This window comes from Lolium rigidum, chromosome 2, assembly GCF_022539505.1.
Source record: "Lolium rigidum isolate FL_2022 chromosome 2, APGP_CSIRO_Lrig_0.1, whole genome shotgun sequence".
NCBI classification, from domain to species: domain Eukaryota; kingdom Viridiplantae; phylum Streptophyta; class Magnoliopsida; order Poales; family Poaceae; genus Lolium; species Lolium rigidum.
The window spans coordinates 56451151-56468446 of record NC_061509.1 but is presented as its reverse complement, the minus strand read 5'-3'; the positions used below and the strand labels follow the sequence as shown (position 1 = coordinate 56468446).

At 48.1% G+C, this 17296-nt stretch overlaps 3 protein-coding genes and 1 long non-coding RNA gene across 4 annotated transcripts in view; 1 reads left to right on the top strand and 3 right to left on the bottom strand.

The window, feature by feature from the left end:
• The first annotated feature begins 82 nt into the window (after positions 1–82).
• Positions 83–1608, top strand: LOC124689766. The gene is made up of 4 exons (XM_047223238.1): positions 83–256; positions 351–404; positions 981–1106; positions 1252–1608. The coding sequence occupies exons 1-4, from the start codon at positions 128–130 to the stop codon at positions 1606–1608; spliced, it is 666 nt and encodes a 221-aa protein (XP_047079194.1). The 5' UTR covers positions 83–127.
• Positions 1609–4183: 2575 nt separating this feature from the next.
• Positions 4184–4815, bottom strand: LOC124686514. Its single transcript, XR_006997854.1, has 2 exons — positions 4693–4815; positions 4184–4583 (listed from the first exon to the last, which is right to left on the bottom strand). It is a non-coding gene; the product is annotated as an uncharacterized LOC124686514 (long non-coding RNA).
• Positions 4816–5272: 457 nt separating this feature from the next.
• Positions 5273–6067, bottom strand: LOC124686513. Its single transcript, XM_047220441.1, has 2 exons — positions 5607–6067; positions 5273–5471 (listed from the first exon to the last, which is right to left on the bottom strand). Exons 1-2 carry the CDS (start codon positions 5991–5993, stop codon positions 5361–5363), a joined length of 498 nt encoding a protein of 165 aa, XP_047076397.1. The 5' UTR covers positions 5994–6067; the 3' UTR covers positions 5273–5360.
• Positions 6068–14606: 8539 nt separating this feature from the next.
• The window catches only part of LOC124689765, a 65568-nt gene continuing 62878 nt past the window's right edge, over positions 14607–17296 (bottom strand). Inside the window, exons 6-7 of the mRNA XM_047223237.1 lie at positions 15228–15574; positions 14607–14995 (exon numbers count right to left, since the gene is read on the bottom strand). Of these exons, the coding sequence (XP_047079193.1) occupies positions 14607–14995; positions 15228–15574 (736 nt within the window). The remainder of the gene's footprint in view (positions 14996–15227; positions 15575–17296) is intronic.

The following is a 17296-nucleotide window of genomic DNA, read 5'->3' as shown; positions in this document are numbered from 1 at the left end:
ACTACATGTAAATATGTCGAAATATTACCGAAATCCTCCGGAACGAACTACCAATTAGGTTGATATTTCTTTGCAGATCGCGGCATACCAATCCGTGCCATGTCCTGCGACCTTACTGTATGGTGCCATGGCAACTTTAGATGTTTATGAGTCTCCGAATATCAAGAAGGGACAAATAGCTTCTTCTGGAATATGGGTAGAGAATTACCAAAAACATCAGTCTGCTTTTGTTAATGTTGTACAAGTCCGATGGAATGTAAGCCAGTTGTCCTCATTGATACAAAACTATGGTATATTTTTTAAGTATCCACTGCTCCAGAATTCTCAAGTAATTCTTCTATTTTCTGTAGATTGAACCTTCTTACTATGGTGACAACAAGACACATTTCCTTATAGGATGGACGGTACTGTAATCAGCCTATTCTCATTTGCTCACTAGTCTTAATAACTTACAGATTTCCATCTATGCACTTTTAGTTTGAGAATATTAAGGGCAGACTCTATGTTAGGCCTCGTGGAAAACATGCTCAGACAATATCAAAACAACATCGCATAGGTTTATCATGTTGTTGATCAGAAGAAGATGTCACAGGATGAAATTTCCCTCGTAACCCCCCCCCCTCCCCCTGTTCTCTTTTAGTGTACATCTTAGATTAAATATTTGTTTTATATTAGTCTATGTTTTAGCTTTCTAACGAAAAACAACACGAAGCATTCCTACTCTCTCTATTGATTGTCATTAATTTTAATGTGCATTGGATTGGTTGAAAATAGTAGTATTAAATGACTTGCTAATTCATCTTAAAATTTGTAGAATCTTAATTAAAAGAGAACGAACGGAATATGTGTAGTTTGTTGAGATTTTTTTCGACCTGGATATATGTGTTTTTTCATGTTCATGGCACAAAAATAAAATATACTTTAATTGAATAAATGTACTGCATGTTTTAATAACTAATGAGTTTCATCGGAATGGTCAGGCTGGGTACAAAGCACCGGGTTGTTTTGATATGAAATGTGTTGGATTTGTGCCAGTTAAGTATGCTCCAATTAATCCAGGAGATACTCTCCAGGGGAAAAGTAAGATATCGATCAAGATATTCAAGGTGGGATGCCAACTCTCTTAGTACCTTGTTTCTAAATTATTTTCCCTATTCAAAAAGATAGATTTGTTGTGCTTATGTGTTACCTGCAAATTAAAAGTAGCGTTGCTTATTCAAATATTACAAGGATACTTCATCCATTTTACAGAGTAAAGACGACGGAAATTGGTGGCTACACTTTGCCCATGTTGGTGAAAATTTTGCTCCAGTGGGATACTGGCCAAAAGATCTTTTTGGTGGTTTGGCTGACCATGCAAATTATGTAACTTGGGGCGGGTACACTAGGTCACCTGTAGGGGACCCTAGCCCACCAATGGGCAATGGGAATTGGCCAGGAGGCGACTCTGCTTCATTTCAAGACGTGCAATATGTCGACACTGATGGGAATGGTCATCTTCCAAAGTCCAACGTTCATTCCAGAATAACTGATACGGGATGCTATAACGTTAGTGAATTTGTGACTGACAGATTCACCTACGGGGGTCCCGGTGGCTGTACTAATTAGTACTGTTATATGCACTAAGATATATTATCTTCAATAAATAACTATATCAAGAATATATATATACTAATTCATCTTCTCGTTGCCGTTGTTGTCGTAGATGATTCAGCATATGTGACACCAAGGCCGGGCTGACAAAATTTAAGGTCCTGTGCGGAACTCTAAAATGAGACCCTATTTATTAGAAAAATTAAACTAATAAACCATTGTAATTAATGTTTATGTCGTAATATCTTTCATAGAAATCATATATATTAAAATTTTACACCCTACGATCCAAAATAATTGATGCATATTTATGCAAAATATTTTCTATATTAGATTCATTGAATCTAAGTCAACTTATTTGGAGTACCTATTCAACTCCTAGATGCAAATTTTTTATTTGAGCAACATCATTGTTCTTTGAAATTAAATCATCAAATAAATTTGTTATTTTTCTTTTCTCTTGCGCTTTTGTGAATTAGATCGACGATTTACCATGATGGATCTGATCGTTATTCTTTAAGCACTCCATTGATTGGAATTAAACGGATGTGCCATTCTCAATCCATTGAACATTGAACTATGAAAGTATTAACCGAGCAGGCAATGGTCGACATTGATTTGAATTGCAGTAGACATAGGAGGCTGGGACAGAGAAGAAAAGAGGCAGTGAGACACGCACCTAGCAATGTTGGATTCAATGGGCGAGTCAACAAGAAGATTAACGGGAACGGCCGGCGTCGTCATTTTGAGGAACCGGCGCCTTCATCCGAGAGATGTTCCTCGGCTCCTCCCGACTCGCCGAGCTGGCCTCGCTGCTCGCTTTCGCTTCGATCGGAGTCTATCACTTTCCTTTTTTTTTTTTTTTTTTTTTGAGTAGAGAGTCTATCACTTTCCAGGCGGGCAGGCTGTCAACTTAAATTGTCGCTGCCAGGCTTGTACTCGTATAAAGGCCTATACCAAAATTTGGAGCCCCAAAATTATGGGCCCTGTGCGGCCGCACTCCTATGGGCACGGCCCTGTGTGACACCAAAAGAAAAAAAAAAGGTAGAACCATATTCGGCTGCAGCAAGACAGTTTAGACAGGTAAGATACTTTTTTTTTGAAAAATGGTAGGCTCCATGTGGCTAACATACTCATCTTCGCATAAGCATGGTGTGGTATCATATTTGTTCACCATATAGAACTTATCCATCATCAGCGTTTCATCATTCATGGAGCCTATTGAGACACAAGAGAGAACACACTAGAGATAGATGGTAAGTTGTTAGAATTTAAAATTATCTTACTTGATCTATCAACTACATCTCTCAACTCACTCGGTGTATCACTTATATCCTCAAAGTGGGAGCACTCAATCTCACATATAGTTAGTGGATGCACGCATCTCATGTATCCCATGGGAAGGACATCATCATTGAGCAACCTAGCAAGTGGAAGATAACAAGATATGTAGAGGTTTAAGTTGTTAGAAATCCAAATCCCTCCACTCAAGTCATGTGGTCTATCACTCTTGCTCTCAAGGTGTATTTGGCTCTCATCATCACATGGGATAGATGCTTTCGCGACACTCGGAAAGCTACTCTCGATAGAATAGATGTAATTTTATGCTAGGGTCCTTTTTGTAATTTTTGATGCCTTTTCTTTAAATTCTAGGTTTTCTAGGGCAAGAGATGTAAAAGGGCATCGTTGTAATTTCTATACTCACCGCATATAATTCAGCTTCCAGGCCTTTAGAGGCCGCCCTTGCTAAAAAAAAGATTTGTTCTTCCGTAGCACGAACCAAGGGAGGAAGTCTTTCCATGAAAAATTGACTTTCGTTTAGGCTGTATAAAAAGACAAAAAATGGTGCTAAAAATAAGGCTTTTTGTTAGTCATGTTTTATCTTTTTAACTTATAACACAGAAAAAATATCGGCTTTTCGCGAAACTGTACGAACTCACATAGATTGTCGAGATATACATGGGAATTTTTTATTAATTCTTTTTGACAATTGGAAATATGTTTTTTTTGGGTTGGAGGAAGCATATCCACCCGGGAGCCGAACTGAATTTCCGCACATGTACATCAATGCCAAACTTTTCCCATACATTTAGTGTATATCATTCAATTCCACCATAAACGAATATATGCAAACCTATAGAATACTTTAGTTCTTTTCAAATTTGTATTTTTCAAATAGGAGTAATACCTTGGAGGATAGCACAAGCTTTCGCATTTCATCACGTTTTCTTGCTACTCGTTAGCCTTGGTAATGTTGCCACGAAAAAATATCAGGTAGTTTAGAGAAAAGAAAGATTAAAAAAAAAACATTCAGGTCCAGCTCAACAGCGCAAAGTAGTACAGATCATGTAGTCGAGTTGGTGAGACAACGACTGAACACAAGAGTGAGAAATGAGAAGAAAAACACCATCATAGGCAGATGTACCAGTTCATTGCAACCAGGGACATTTACACGAGGAAAGCTGTTCAATCGAATCCTAGCTAACAAAAATTGCAGTTTCAACCTGACGCCATTTGCCAATTAATCATAACACCGGATTTTCCACATCAGGCCAATAGAGTTTTGCGACCGCAGATCAACACTGGCCCCAGAAAAAGCTTTTGTACTGTCATTAGTCAGTCCATACTGATAGTTTTCATGCATTCCAAGTGTATATCAGATGTTCTAATCCAACATCAAACCAGAGCAGACACACACATGAGATAAATAAATATCTATCACAAGAAGCGGCAGTGATCACCAGATGAGCTCTTCCTAGTTAACAAGTTCGAATTATCAGTCAGCAAAGGCGACTAAACCCGCTCCTGTTGGCTTGAGCTTGGCTTGTTTAGGCCTCGAGCCGAGCTCAAACAGTGTGACAAGCTAGAAGTTTTCTGAAAGCCATACACTTCTGCTTGGGCTGCTATTCCGCCTCATTGAGCTTGATCAGGGCAGCTGCCGCTGACGCTGATAGGAGTTGCTCACAAGGACGTGCTACTCTGCACTGATGCTGCAAAATACACAAGACCAATGCAAAATAGAAACAAGCAGCACGAATTAATCATCAGATGAGCTGTTACTAACAAGCAGTAGCTATGAATGGAAAAGGATGATCAGACCGGCTGCTCCTCCTCGGGCTGCTGTTTCTTCTCCTCAACCTGGATCTGACCTCCTATTTCAGCCTGGTCGCATGACTGTCTCTGACCAACTAGACGTCCACAACCCCGGCCACGGCCCCGGCCCCGGCCACGGCCATAGCGCCCAATTAATCGCTGCAAAACACAAAACAAACTCAGAACAGAAACAAGCTGTTCCTAAGAAACAGGAATTATTGTAGTTTAGAAAAGGTAGACAGGTTGATAAGAAGATCAGTTCATTGCAACCAAGGACATTACACGCAGCAAGGAGTTCAATGACATCCTAGTTTAAAAAATGCAGTTTGAATGCAACAACATTTCCAAAGTAAATGTGATACTGGCTTTTCCACATCAGCAAAATAGAGTTACGTAACCACAAATTGACCCAAGAATAAACTGGCCCAAGAAAAAGTTTTGCTACTGTCATTAGTCATTAGTAAGTCCATGTTCTGAACTTCTGATAGTTTTCATGCATGGCACATGTATCAGATTTCTGATCCTATATCAAACATTGGTAAATCATTCAGCAACTGACCTTTGAACAGACTATACACACGCATGACATAAGTATCAATTTACAAGAAGCCGCAGTGATCATCAGATGAGCTATTCGTAGTTAACAAGCTTGAATTATCAGTCAGCAAAGACGACTAAACCTGCTCCAGCTTGGGCTGATGTTCCATCTCCTTGAGCTTTACCAGGCTGGCTGCAAACGAGGGTGGCAAAGTACTCCCATGATGTTGGCGTACTGTGTGCTGACGCTGCAAAACACACAAGACCACCACAAAATTAAAACAAGCGGCAGGAATTAATCATCAGATAAGTTGTTCCCGATATGCAGGAGCAAACATAGCTCAATGTGAGCACGACCAAGTTACTAGAAACAGAATATTTACATCAGATGTGGAAGAGACACGCCTGCGCTTCTGACTAGTTTCATCTTGCCCATCTTTTCCTACATTGTTTCTGGATTTGCCACTTACAGCTGGATCATCAGACCTGGATTTTTTATGTGTCTCATTGCTATCCTTGATGGGCCTTAGAACAGACATAGGTTGCCGAATTTTGAGTCTTGGGGTCTCATCATCTTTCTCCTTCACCAAGGAGTGTGTTTCCTGCAAGTTCATTTTGGCCCCCGCAGCTTGTGCTTGGAGTCTAGCAATCTCATCATCCTTCTTTTGGGCCAATACCTTAAGCTCATCGACACTCTGCTGGAGCTTTAGTGCTGCTTCGGTAGCTAGTGCTGCCTCCACTTTCTTGTTAGCGTAATCTTGATGCATCATGCTCAACTGTTTACTCACAGAATCCTTTTCTGCGACTTGTGCAGAAACTTCCCGGTCCTTCTTTGAGCTCAGAGTCTCGTTTTTTTTTTTTTTTTTTTTTTTTTTTTTTTGAAGAATCAACGGGGGGCGATCGCCCAGCTGAACTCAGTTTTCATTAATTAACGGGGGTTACAAAGGGTGCGAAGCCAGGGGGCGTAAGCCAACAATCCTGGGTCGGGGAGGCGGCATACCGCGCTCAACACGAAGGGGAGCAGCTAGAGGAGGGGTACAAGTGTTTAAGGGGCTAAGAGATAGATCCACACCAAGCCAGCAGGGGGCTCGTGTCGACACTGGAGGGGGCGCGGACGATCCACATGCGGAGGTGGTCGGCTACCATATCCAGCACGCGCAGGGTAGACATAAGATCCGCGTCGAAGACCATTCTATTCCGGGATTTCCAGATGGACCACAGCAAGGCAAGGATGGCGGTGTTACGCGCTTTCGGGTGCATGGGGGGCAAGTCTTCGGAGAGAGCATCGAGGAGGCCCAACACGTCATCATCGGCCCGGGGCGCCCCGAGGAGAGATGATATTCCACAAGGGGCGGAGGCGGGGGCAGCCAACGAACAGGTGCGAGATGTCTTCGGGCTGGCCGGAGCGAAGGGGCAATCCGTGGAGGGCACACACCCGAGACGATGCAGCAGCCGCACGCGTCCTTGTTTTCCGGAGGCGCATGATCCAGAAGAACACTTTCACCTTGAGGGGCGCGAAGCAGTTCCAGTTGACGTCCTGGCCCGGGACGACACAACCGGAGGCGTGAAGAGCTTGGTAGACACACCCTGTGGAGAAGTCGACAGATGGGCCGAGGGCGACGAAACGGACGTCCGGTGACGCCGCGAGGGAGATCCGAGAGAGGCAAGCATGTACAAACTCCATCTCCCCGGAGGCTGCCGCGGACACCCGGTGAGCGAGCGGGATCTCCACGGTTCCGCTTTCAAGGGCATCGGCGACGGTGGCGAGGGGGCGGAGACAGTGCGAGAAAGCTGCGGGGAGAGCCGCCGACAGGGGGCCCAGCTGGGTCCAAGCGTCATGCCAGAGCGACGTGGAGTGCCCGTCGCGGGGCTCGACTCTCGTAATGGAGCGGTACAGTGGGATAAGCGATTGGAAGCATTTCCAAGCGGGGGTGGCCGCCTGAGGGTGTTCACCAAGATAACTGCGCTTTATCCATCTGGTCCACGGAGAGTCCCGCCCCGAGAATAGCCCATGGACCGCTTTCAGCAGGAGGCACTTATTTTGAAGTCCAAGGTCAACAACTCCAAGCCCGCCTTCGGATCTCATCCGGCACACATAGTCCCAGGCGACCTGGCAATCGCCACCGGAACATTTCTCTTTTGCTTTCCAGAACATCGATCTTCGGGGCCTGTCCATCTTCGCGAGCGTCCCTTTAGGGATCGGCAGAACAGACATGGCAAACGACGGGAGAGCAGACAACACCGCAGTAGTGAGAGTGAGACGCCCACCGATGGGAAGCAGGGATGTCCGCCAACCTGGAATGCGTTTGGAGATCTTAACAGATAAAAATTCCAGTGCGGCGGCAGGGAGCTTGCGGTCCGAGAGCGGCAGACCAAGGTATGTCTGGGGGAAGGACGAGACGGGGCAGCTGAGGATGCCCGCTAGTTCCGAAGCCAGTTCAGCCGAGACGCCGCCAACGGGTACAAACGTGCTCTTGTGAAAATTGATGTGGAGACCGGTGGCGTGCGAGAAGAGGTCCAGAATCTCACGGAGGCGACGGACCTGGGAGTGTTCAGCTCTCAAAATCAGCAAGGTATCATCGGCATACTGGATCACGGGGCATGGGAGATCGTCGACAAGGGGGTGCAATAGACGGACACCGCCCCCTTCCATGGCGATGAGGCTGGGGAGCAAGTCAGCGACGGCCAAGTACAGGTAGGGGGACAACGGATCTCCTTGGCGTAACCCATTCTTGCATGTAATCCATCGCCCAGGAACACCATTGAGCAGCACAGCAGTCCGTCCGGTGTTAAGAATAGAAGAAATCCAGGACCGAAAGAGGGGCCCGAGTCCACGAGCATCCAAAATGGCGTCTAAAGCCTCCCAGTTGACAGAGTCAAATGCCTTCTTAAAGTCGAGCTTGAGCACCACTGCCGGAGAACTTCGGACCTGACAGCTCTGGACCACGTCGGCTGCGTAGAGGAAGTTGTCAACAATATTCCGCCCCTTGACAAACCCAGACTGCTCAAAGGAGATGAGGCGCTCTATGAAGTGTTGGAGTCTTGTTGTGAGGATCCGAGTGACAATTTTCATTACACAATTCTGGAGTGAGATGGGGCGAAAGCCGTCGGCAGTGAGCACCTCATCCTTCTTTGGGATTAAGGAAATAAATGCCCGATTGAGCCCGTCGAGGGGGGCAACCCCATCATAGAAGTCCTGAAGGAAGGCCATGAGGTCCGGGCTGACAAGGTCCCAGAAAGTGCGGAAGAATGCAGGGCCGAAGCCGTCAGGGCCGGGGCTACTGTCCATACGCATAGCCCAGACGGCGTCCTTCGCCTCCTGCAGGGTGAAAGGCCTCTCCAAATCCTGTAGGCCTGCGACGCTCCGCATGGCGGTACGCAGATCGAAGCCCCACACCGGGGTGGTGGAGGAGCCAAGCAGGCCCGCATAGAAGCTGCGTAACAATTCGGCTTTCTCGGCGTGGTTGTATAAGACCCGGTCTCCATCGTGTAGGACTTTGATATGATTTTTCCTTAGTCGAGCTGAGGCACATGCATGGAAGAATTTGGTATTGTCCTCACCAAAACGGCACAGGCGAAACGTGAATCGCTGCTTCCAATATGCGTCCAGGGCCTTATATTCCCGGGAGAGGCGCACCCGGACCCGGTCTCTCAACAATACTTCAGGAGCGAGCAGGGCTCGGAGTTCCTCTACTAAATCCAGCAGCTCGATCACTTTCCTGCAGTTGGAGATCACTTCCGCAGGCCGTCTGCGGTTTTTGGCCCATTTCTTAGATTCAGCACGGGCCCATTTTAGGGAGTTGCACAATCTCCGGGAGGCACAGGGCAGCGACCTATTTTGTGGACGGGCCCAAACGGAGGCCACCAGGGCCCGGTACTCCGGTGAGAAAGCCCAAGATTTCTCGTATCTGAAAATATGCGTTTTTGGAGCACGGGAAGACGCGGTTAGCATGAGGGGCACATGATCCGAGGTGTTTCGAACCAGCGAGTGGAGAGTCGAGTTGAAGAGGCGAGCGCCCCAGCCGAGGTTAATGAACGCGCGGTCCAACCTCACTAGGGTGGGCTCATCCCTAGAGTTTGTCCAGGTGAACCGACGGTCCAGGAGCGGCAGTTCCTGGAGGGCAAGTTCATCAATAAGGTCATTGAATCCAGCCGCAGCGCTTGCGTCGAAGTTGTCGTTGTTCCTGTCGTCGGCGTATCGGGCAATGTTGAAGTCGCCGATCAAGAGCCAGGCCTCGAAGTCTAAGTCGGAGAGTGATCTCATTTCCGAGAGGAAGTCGTCCCGGCGGGCTCGATCGCAGGGCGCGTAAATGTTGGTGATGGAGAAGCGGACGCCGTCTTCGACAAGCTCGAAAGTCGAAGAAAGCGAGAACTGCAGGGGGCGATCGGAGAGGTGGGTGACGTAGCGTGGATCCCAGGCCGTGACAATGCCCCCGGACGCCCCGATAGATGGTAAGAAGGAGAACGTCGAGAAACCGGGCGGCAGAAACGACGCTGCTTTCTGAGGCGCGATCGACATGAGCTTCGATTCTTGGAGGCAAATCACGTGCAGAGGCTGGGCGTTCAGGTTCATCTTGACATCCAGGCATTTGTCAGGGTCATTCAACCCGCGTACGTTCCAGGAGGAGAGGAGGAGCTGTCTAAAACGGTTTACATCCATTGAGCTATCGGGAGCACCAACCAAAGCAAACTGGCACAGCTAGATACAACCATCACTAAGCTCGGACGCAGCGAGCGGGTAAGTAGAAGACATGGAACAGGCTCCAAGTCTGAACCTATATATACAAGGTGTTGAGGGAGAGGAACAAGCATCGCCCACAACAGCACAGCAAACTGCAAAACGTGCGAGGCTAGACTATACATCAGTTTGGGCACGCACATTACAGAGGTGGGAGCAAGCATAGAGCAGCACCGGATGGAGGCGGGCACCGCGCGCGAAAGGAGCAGCGACACGCGCACACAGAGGCCAAAATTGGCCCGCCTCGCGAGGGATTGGGGAGCTCTCATGGGGTATTGCCTGACGCCTCAGACGCGGACACAAGGTCACGAACGTCTTCATCAGGGAGCTGACAAGCTCGAGCCATCGCCACGATCTCGTCGGTGCGGAACGGCGGAGGGACGGAGGTGGACGGCGCGGCGTTGCCACCGCCGGTCTTGAGAGCTTTCAGCCTAACCGCGCGCTCCAACACGGTTTCGAACAGCGGCCCGTGCATGTCACGGACGCGGGCGCTCCGCTTTAGAGGTCCGGCAGCGGCCGGAGGCGGCGGAGCCGCGGCAGTGGCGGCCGGCCCAGCAGCGGCTGCGGGCGCTTTCGCAGGGCGCCCCCGCTTACGAGGGGCAGGGCGAGGCACCGGAGCAGGCTCGGGGACGGCGACTTGCAGCCCGTCGGAGGCGGGGGTTGCAGCGGAGCGGAGAGCAGGTAACAGGTCCCTGGCAACCGGAGCGGCGTCCACAGGTCCGGGGATCGCGCCACGGTAGGGAACCATCTGCAGCGGTGAGGTGCATGTCATGGCATCAGCCAGGACGCGAACGGACAGGCAGGCCGCCACACCGGGCGCCCGCTCAATCTGGTCGACGATGCCGACGGCGCCGGTCACCAGGCTCAGAGTCTCGTAAGCCTGCTTTAGTTTTCTTAGCTCTGTACGTAAATCGCTTCCAATGTGATCCACCATATTTTGGCTGAGCCTTGAGGAACCATAGTAGCCGGAAACGGGGAACGGTATACCGTTCCCTGAATCGGAATCACCGTACCGAATCGGGGTTCGGGGACGAAGTACGATTCAGTACGATTCAGTGGCCGGTACGCGTTCCTGGATGATCGGCACTTCTTCCTGATTCAGCGATCCCAGTTGCTAGATTCGCGTTTCAGATCGAGTCATGGGTATGGAAACGGTAGCTTAATCGATGCAGCATCGGTATTGAAAAGGAAAGACTAAAGTATGGAATGAATCAATTAGGCAACTGCCGATTCACTTCCTTGTTCGCACGTATATGGAGTTATGTACCTAGATCAAAGGAACAATCAATCAATTGGATCCAGTTTTATACGGTGATAGACTGATAGCAATAGCAAGTGTCCTTCAGAAGGACTCCTTTTGCCTCCTGCGCTTCCATTATATTCTTTCTTCCCAACTATGAGAGGTTCGCGTTCCCGATTCACCATCTCGTACCGGGTTCATCGTCCCGGAATTGATTGGTTCACGTCCCCCCAATCGAAAAATCGATCGAGAGATGTATACCCCCACTGTACCCTAGTTTTGCCAGCCTCTGAATCCCGTCCCCCGTTCCCGTCCCTCGTTCCCACCGTACCGGGAACATGGCTACTATGTGAGGAACTTCCAACTTCCTTAAGTTATGTAAAAAAACGATTATGATAATCAATGAGAAGCACAAGCTGGACTGCATGTTTTGAGCTACACAGATTAGGTTTTGGTAATTCGTCACCTTAGGGTTTGGGGTTCCTGCACAAGTTCTGGAATCCTCCAAGTCGAGACTTTTTACGGTACAATTTACTTGTCCCCGAGGTGAGTAGTATTGAGGCAGGGGTAGTTTAGGTAGGTAACGTTTTGATTTTTTTCCTGAAAGGGTAGCTTGGTCCTGGATTTAGGGGTTGGTCGATCCTTTCCAGTTTCCATGCAGCGCCCGACGGAAAAAGAGAGAGCCATGGTCGCCCTGTCGTTGCTCGCACGGCCTCGCTCCCGCTCTGCTATCTATCGCCGATCAGTACCACTCACGCCTGCAATAGTAGTTCTCCTCATGGGGATGTCAGTGGAGTGTGTTGCCGCCTGAAACAGATGCCACTACCCCGTGCTGTATCTGCTAGAGGATCATACGTCGGAGTGGCCGTGGTGCTGCGGTGATGAGCAGGCGTACGCGACGGCGTGCAGCCTGGCGGAGGAGCTCGCCCTCGTGCCCAGCACCAGCAGCCTTGCCGCGGCGGTGTGCAAGCGGAGGATCTGCCTCGGGCTCCTCACCAGCAGGTCGGCGTGCAGCCTGGCGCGCAGAAGCTCGCCCACGCGCCCCGCACCAGCAGCCTCACTGTGGAGGTGTGCAAGCAGCGTCTGGTCCGCCTCAGGCTCCTCGCCGGCAGGTCAGCGTACAACCTGGCACAGGAGCTCATCCGCGCGCCCGGCACCAGCGGCCTCGCCGCGGCGGTGTGCAAGCGGCGGCTCGACCTCGGGCTTCTCGACGGCAGGTCGGCACTATGGTGGCTCCATCGGCGGTGCTTGACGCGGAAACAGGCGACATGGCCAGGAACGGCTCCAGGGCTGGAGCGTGCAGGCCGGATGGCCATGTTGATGCCGAGTCGCCGGTCTCCTCCATCTACGTAAGCGGAGTGGAAGTCCAGTCGAGCTAGCCGGTTGGACAAATTTCGATCCCTCAAAAATTCCTTTTTTTACAACTTCCGAAAGTACCCTTGGATAATCAGCAATACAACAGTTTTGCACTTCGGTGAAAAAATACTAGTCGTCTGCTAGACTAGTATGAGTCAATCTGAGCACTTCGATCTAGTCCGTTGGACGGTTGAGGCTTCTTTGTCCCTACCGTAAAAGAGCCCTCCAAGTCACCATCTCTGAGTTCTAAATTCAATGAAGACAATGACTATCAGTACTAGAAGGCTAGCAACATTAACCTTCATTTAACAGAAAACAAAATTAAAATTGATATTCAGTTCACTAACAAAATTGACAAAAATCCTAAGAAATCGGAAATAATCCTGACACGAACTAGCACCAAGAAACAAGGGCTCCTCACCGGTGAGCCTCTGGTTAGCGCCGAGAAGCAGGTCCAGGTAGGCCGCCTCCCACCCCCCCTCCTGCTCACATCTGCCTTCCTTCCACAAGAACACAATCTAGCATCAGGAAGAGCTGTCCCGAGATGAATCCAAATAGGAATGGAGATAGCAATCGAGTGAATCACCTGGCACACTTCCTGCAGCTTCTTCCTGGCGTCGGCGGCTTCTTCCCGAAGTCTATCCATCTCGACGTCCTTCTCCCGCGCCACCGCCTGAAGCTCCTCCACGGTCCACTGAAGCATCCTCACCGACTCCCGGGACTCGCGCTGGACCCTGTCGGCCGCCTCCAGGCGCGCGCGGTCGGCGGCGAGCGCCTCAGCCTCAGCCTCCGCCTGGCTCTTGCTCAGCATCGCTTCCACGCGGTCGTATATGGGCAGCCAGTCGGCTCTCCCGCCGCCCTCTCCGCCGCCTTCCGCCATGGATTCCAAATGGAAAGAGAGAGAGTGGAGCTGATGGCCGTTCAGTTCAGGAAACACAAGCTTGCTTTAGTGTGGGTTCTAAAATGGCCTTCAGCCCACCAAAGCTGTAAACAAGGTTTGCTGGAAAATGTAAATGAAGATCATCACTATGAAAATTCTTTAGAAAAAAAGTTCACTGTATAAATAATAATATTTATTCGTTGAATGAAACCATATTATTCTAGATTTATAAAACTCTAAATGGAATTTCATATTTAAATATATTGGAGTACATTCTTCCTATAACGCCGTCAATTTAAGTGCGGTCGAGATGATTTGGATGTCCACATCTCGAAAGCCGCAGATTGCAATGTGAACTGAATTCACCTTATTGCCAAAACAATTGGGTGTTGCATTCGTTCCTTGAGGCTTCTTTTAGTGGAGATGCCTCCATGGAAAAAAAATTAAAAAAATTAAATAGCAGCATCTGTTTTCAGACCACTGCCTGAGCAACAGTCACTTGCATGAAAAGCCTTCAGCTAGGAGATCAAACGCGGAACATTGAACACAAGGGAATCAAATCATACTGGCGACATGCTTTTATCCATCAAAATGCAATAAGGGCGACTGCTTGGCTGCATAGTGGCGGACGCAGGAAAAAACTGGAGGGGGGGGGGGGGGCACCTCCAAAAAAAAATTTGCCCCCTCTCAATTGTGAAGACTAATATATAAGGCAAATTAATTGTTAACACTGAAGTTCAATATATATATCAAATACTTGTGAAAGATGAATTCTCTCACTATTTGCTAGTTCATGCCTTCTATCCGGCTCAATCAAAGCAGTTTAAAAAATAAAATGGGGAAAGATAATAAGTTTCAGACGCACAAACAAGCAGTGAACAACACACAACTAGACACACTTGAAACTTCTTTGAGGTTGAGGGTCTACCGAAATTTCTGGATATATCTGATATCAAAAACCCTAAATTGAATGTAAAACCTACTTTGCCTGCCCTTGTGAATGGGCTGTTCAAAGATAGAAGCGATTTCCAGACTGAACACTCCTTACAAAATTGTCACAAGAAAGTAAGCATCAAATTTTTTTAGATCGTAAGAGTCATCTGAAAACTAGAGTATGCTATTGTCATTTTAATTACAAATAATGGACAGAGATAGGAGCTGGCTATCTCTTAAATCGGAAACAAAACAGAGATGTAAATCGCCAAATCGGTACATGCCCGGTACCTGCAGTGGTCCGGGGCTGCGGGCTTGCGGCGGCGAGCAGGAGTCTTTCTGCCTTCTGGAGCAGTAGTGCTACTGGCCTGTGGCGGCAAGGCGGCGAGCTGTGGCTGGCCGAGCGTCGTATCCGGCGAGATGTAGAGCAGAGAAGGCCCACGGCCGGGGGAGACGAAGAGGAGCTGCCTGGGAGTTAGGGGCGGAGCCGTGCTGCCGCGGAGGCCGAAGAGAACAGGGCGGCGGACGCAAGGAGACGACGAGACGAGACGCTCGATCTCGGTCGACTCGGCTCGGTGCCTCGGTCCATTGGTCGCTAATCCTTTGGGCCAGATATCAGGGATACCTAAAATTCATATCCATGGACACTGAAGCGGGACAAATGATGTCATTATATACTTTCCATAGCACATTCCATTTGTGTCGATTAGAACTACTCTTGGTAGAGAAATATTGCGACCAATTGGTCTTGATGATAACTTTGCATTGCATGTCATCGAAAAGAGAGTTTGGGTTACAGTTCTCATAGAAGGCAACTTACATGGAAGCAAAAAGTTTCTAGAGAAACGTCCACACACCAGTCCTTGCCCACAGTGCCACCTCATCCATCTTTGTGATGAGGGACATCATCGAAGGTCGAGCTCCATCGAAAATACACTGGTTGCAATGTTTCCACAACATCCAGGTCAAGAGGAGGGTGATAGAGGCGAGGCCCTTGTGAAGTGGCTTGGGCCCTCCTGAGAGGCTTTTGAACTTGGTAATTTGTTGTTTCCTCATCTCTTTTAGTCTGCTCATCGTCATCATCCCCATTGCATCCATGGTGCTTATTACTAGGCCCATCACTTCTACTCTTCCCATCAACATCATTTTTACCCTGCTTATCGCGATCCTCATCATTTCCACTCTGCTCACCATCACCCTCATCCTAATTAGCAAAACACACAAAGCTAACTCAAAAAAGAAACATCTTCTATGTAGATAAAGCATCTCATAAAATGTGCCATAAGCCACATCCTCGAAGTCACATCCAATTACGAAGAGGAGGATCCTCTGATAAGAGCTTACAATTGATGGAGGCTGAACCATTAGAGGGTGAAATAGTCGAACGTGTAAGTCAATGCTTCTACATGGTATATTCACATATTACATCTATCATGTTAATGTAAATTCTAACTCTCACGAAATAGTCGAACATGTAAGTTCGGCCTTTTGTGTTTCTTAAAGTAAGAGCCCAAGTGGGGAAAAGAAGGTATCAAATGTATACGTGGAAAGGAGCGAATTCACCTCTTGGTGTATAGCTTTGGACCGAGCTCGTGTCATTAGGCCACGAGGAGGGCTTGTCGGTCTTGAGGAGGAGGTGTCCAAAAGTCACCCCGTATCACATAGTTGCTAAGTTCTATTGCTAGAATTATATCTATCATGCCTATATTTAGAGTACTTTGATCCCAGCTCACAATACTTTACATGCTTAATCAAGATTGTGTTTGCTTCATGTCACCTCAAAAATTATTTTGTTATCACTTACCTACTCGAGGACGAGCAGGAATTAAGCTTGGGGATGCTTGATACGTCACAAACGTATCTATAATTTTTGATGCTCCATGTTTGTTTTACACCAATTCCACTATGTTTTACATACACTTCGTTACACTTTTATATATTTTCCGGCTCTAACTTATTGACAAGATGCCACAATGCCAGTTCCCTATTTTCTGTTGTTTTTGGTTTCAAAAAAATTGTACAGGAAACATTCTCAAAATTGGATGGGACAAAAGCTAAAGTCAATATTTCTTCGTAACGAAGACAGAGACCGAAGGGGGGACGAAGAAGCGCCAGTAGGCGGCCAGGCCAACCCTAGACGCAGCCCAGGCCTTGGCCGCGCCAAGGGGTGGTGTGGTCCCCATAGGGCTCCACCGACCTCGCCCTTTCGCCTATTTATTCATGATCTCGGGAAAACCCAGACACCCGAGTCTCCATCCATGAAAAGTTCCATCGCGGCCGCCATCGCAGAACCCATCTCAGGAGGGTTCTGAAGTACTTCCCGGCACCCTGATGGAAGGGGAAATCATCGTCGGAGGCATCTACATTGACATGCCCACCTCCGAAGTGATGCATGAGTTGTTCATCCCTAGACTATGGATCCATATATAGCACTAGCTAGATGGTTGTCTTCTCCAATATGTGCCTCATGTTTAGATCTTGTGAGCTACCCTACATGATCAAGATCATCCTTATGTAATGCTACATGTTGTGTTTGCTGGGATCCGATGAATATTGAATACTATGTTCAGGTCGATTATATATTCATGTCATATGTTATTTGTGATCTTGCATGCTCTCCGTTGCTAGTAGATGCTCTTGCCAAGTAGATACTTGTGACTCCAAGAGGTTGTATTTATGCTCGATACTGGGTTCATGCCTCTAGTTTTCTGGAAGAGTGACAATAACTTCTAGGGCTTTTTATTTTCGTGCCCTCGATCCTTAGTTGTACTCAGTTTTCCCCAGCTCCTTAGTTTTTTCTCAGTTTTTCCCACGCCCTTGTCTGAAACCTGCAGAAGGAGGTTGGACGGTAGGATTCCCATTTAGTTGACCGTTCCATGCTGACGTGTGGGGCCGCGTCACGTGAGGCCGGTAGAAAGGGACCGTG

Excerpts from the sequence above, each read along its gene's own strand:
- LOC124686513 (XM_047220441.1), bottom strand. The coding sequence starts at position 5,993 with ATGATGCATCAAGATTACGCTAACAAGAAAGTGGAGGCAGCACTAGCT. Across the intron at positions 5,472-5,606 it reads GTGTCTCTTCCACATCTGAT|CGTCAGCACACAGTACGCCA; the intron begins GTAAATATTCTG and ends TGTGTTTTGCAG.
- LOC124689766 (XM_047223238.1), top strand. The coding sequence starts at position 128 with ATGGCAACTTTAGATGTTTATGAGTCTCCGAATATCAAGAAGGGACAA. Across the intron at positions 405-980 it reads ATTTCCTTATAGGATGGACG|GCTGGGTACAAAGCACCGGG; the intron begins GTACTGTAATCA and ends CGGAATGGTCAG. Across the intron at positions 1,107-1,251 it reads TATCGATCAAGATATTCAAG|AGTAAAGACGACGGAAATTG; the intron begins GTGGGATGCCAA and ends TCCATTTTACAG.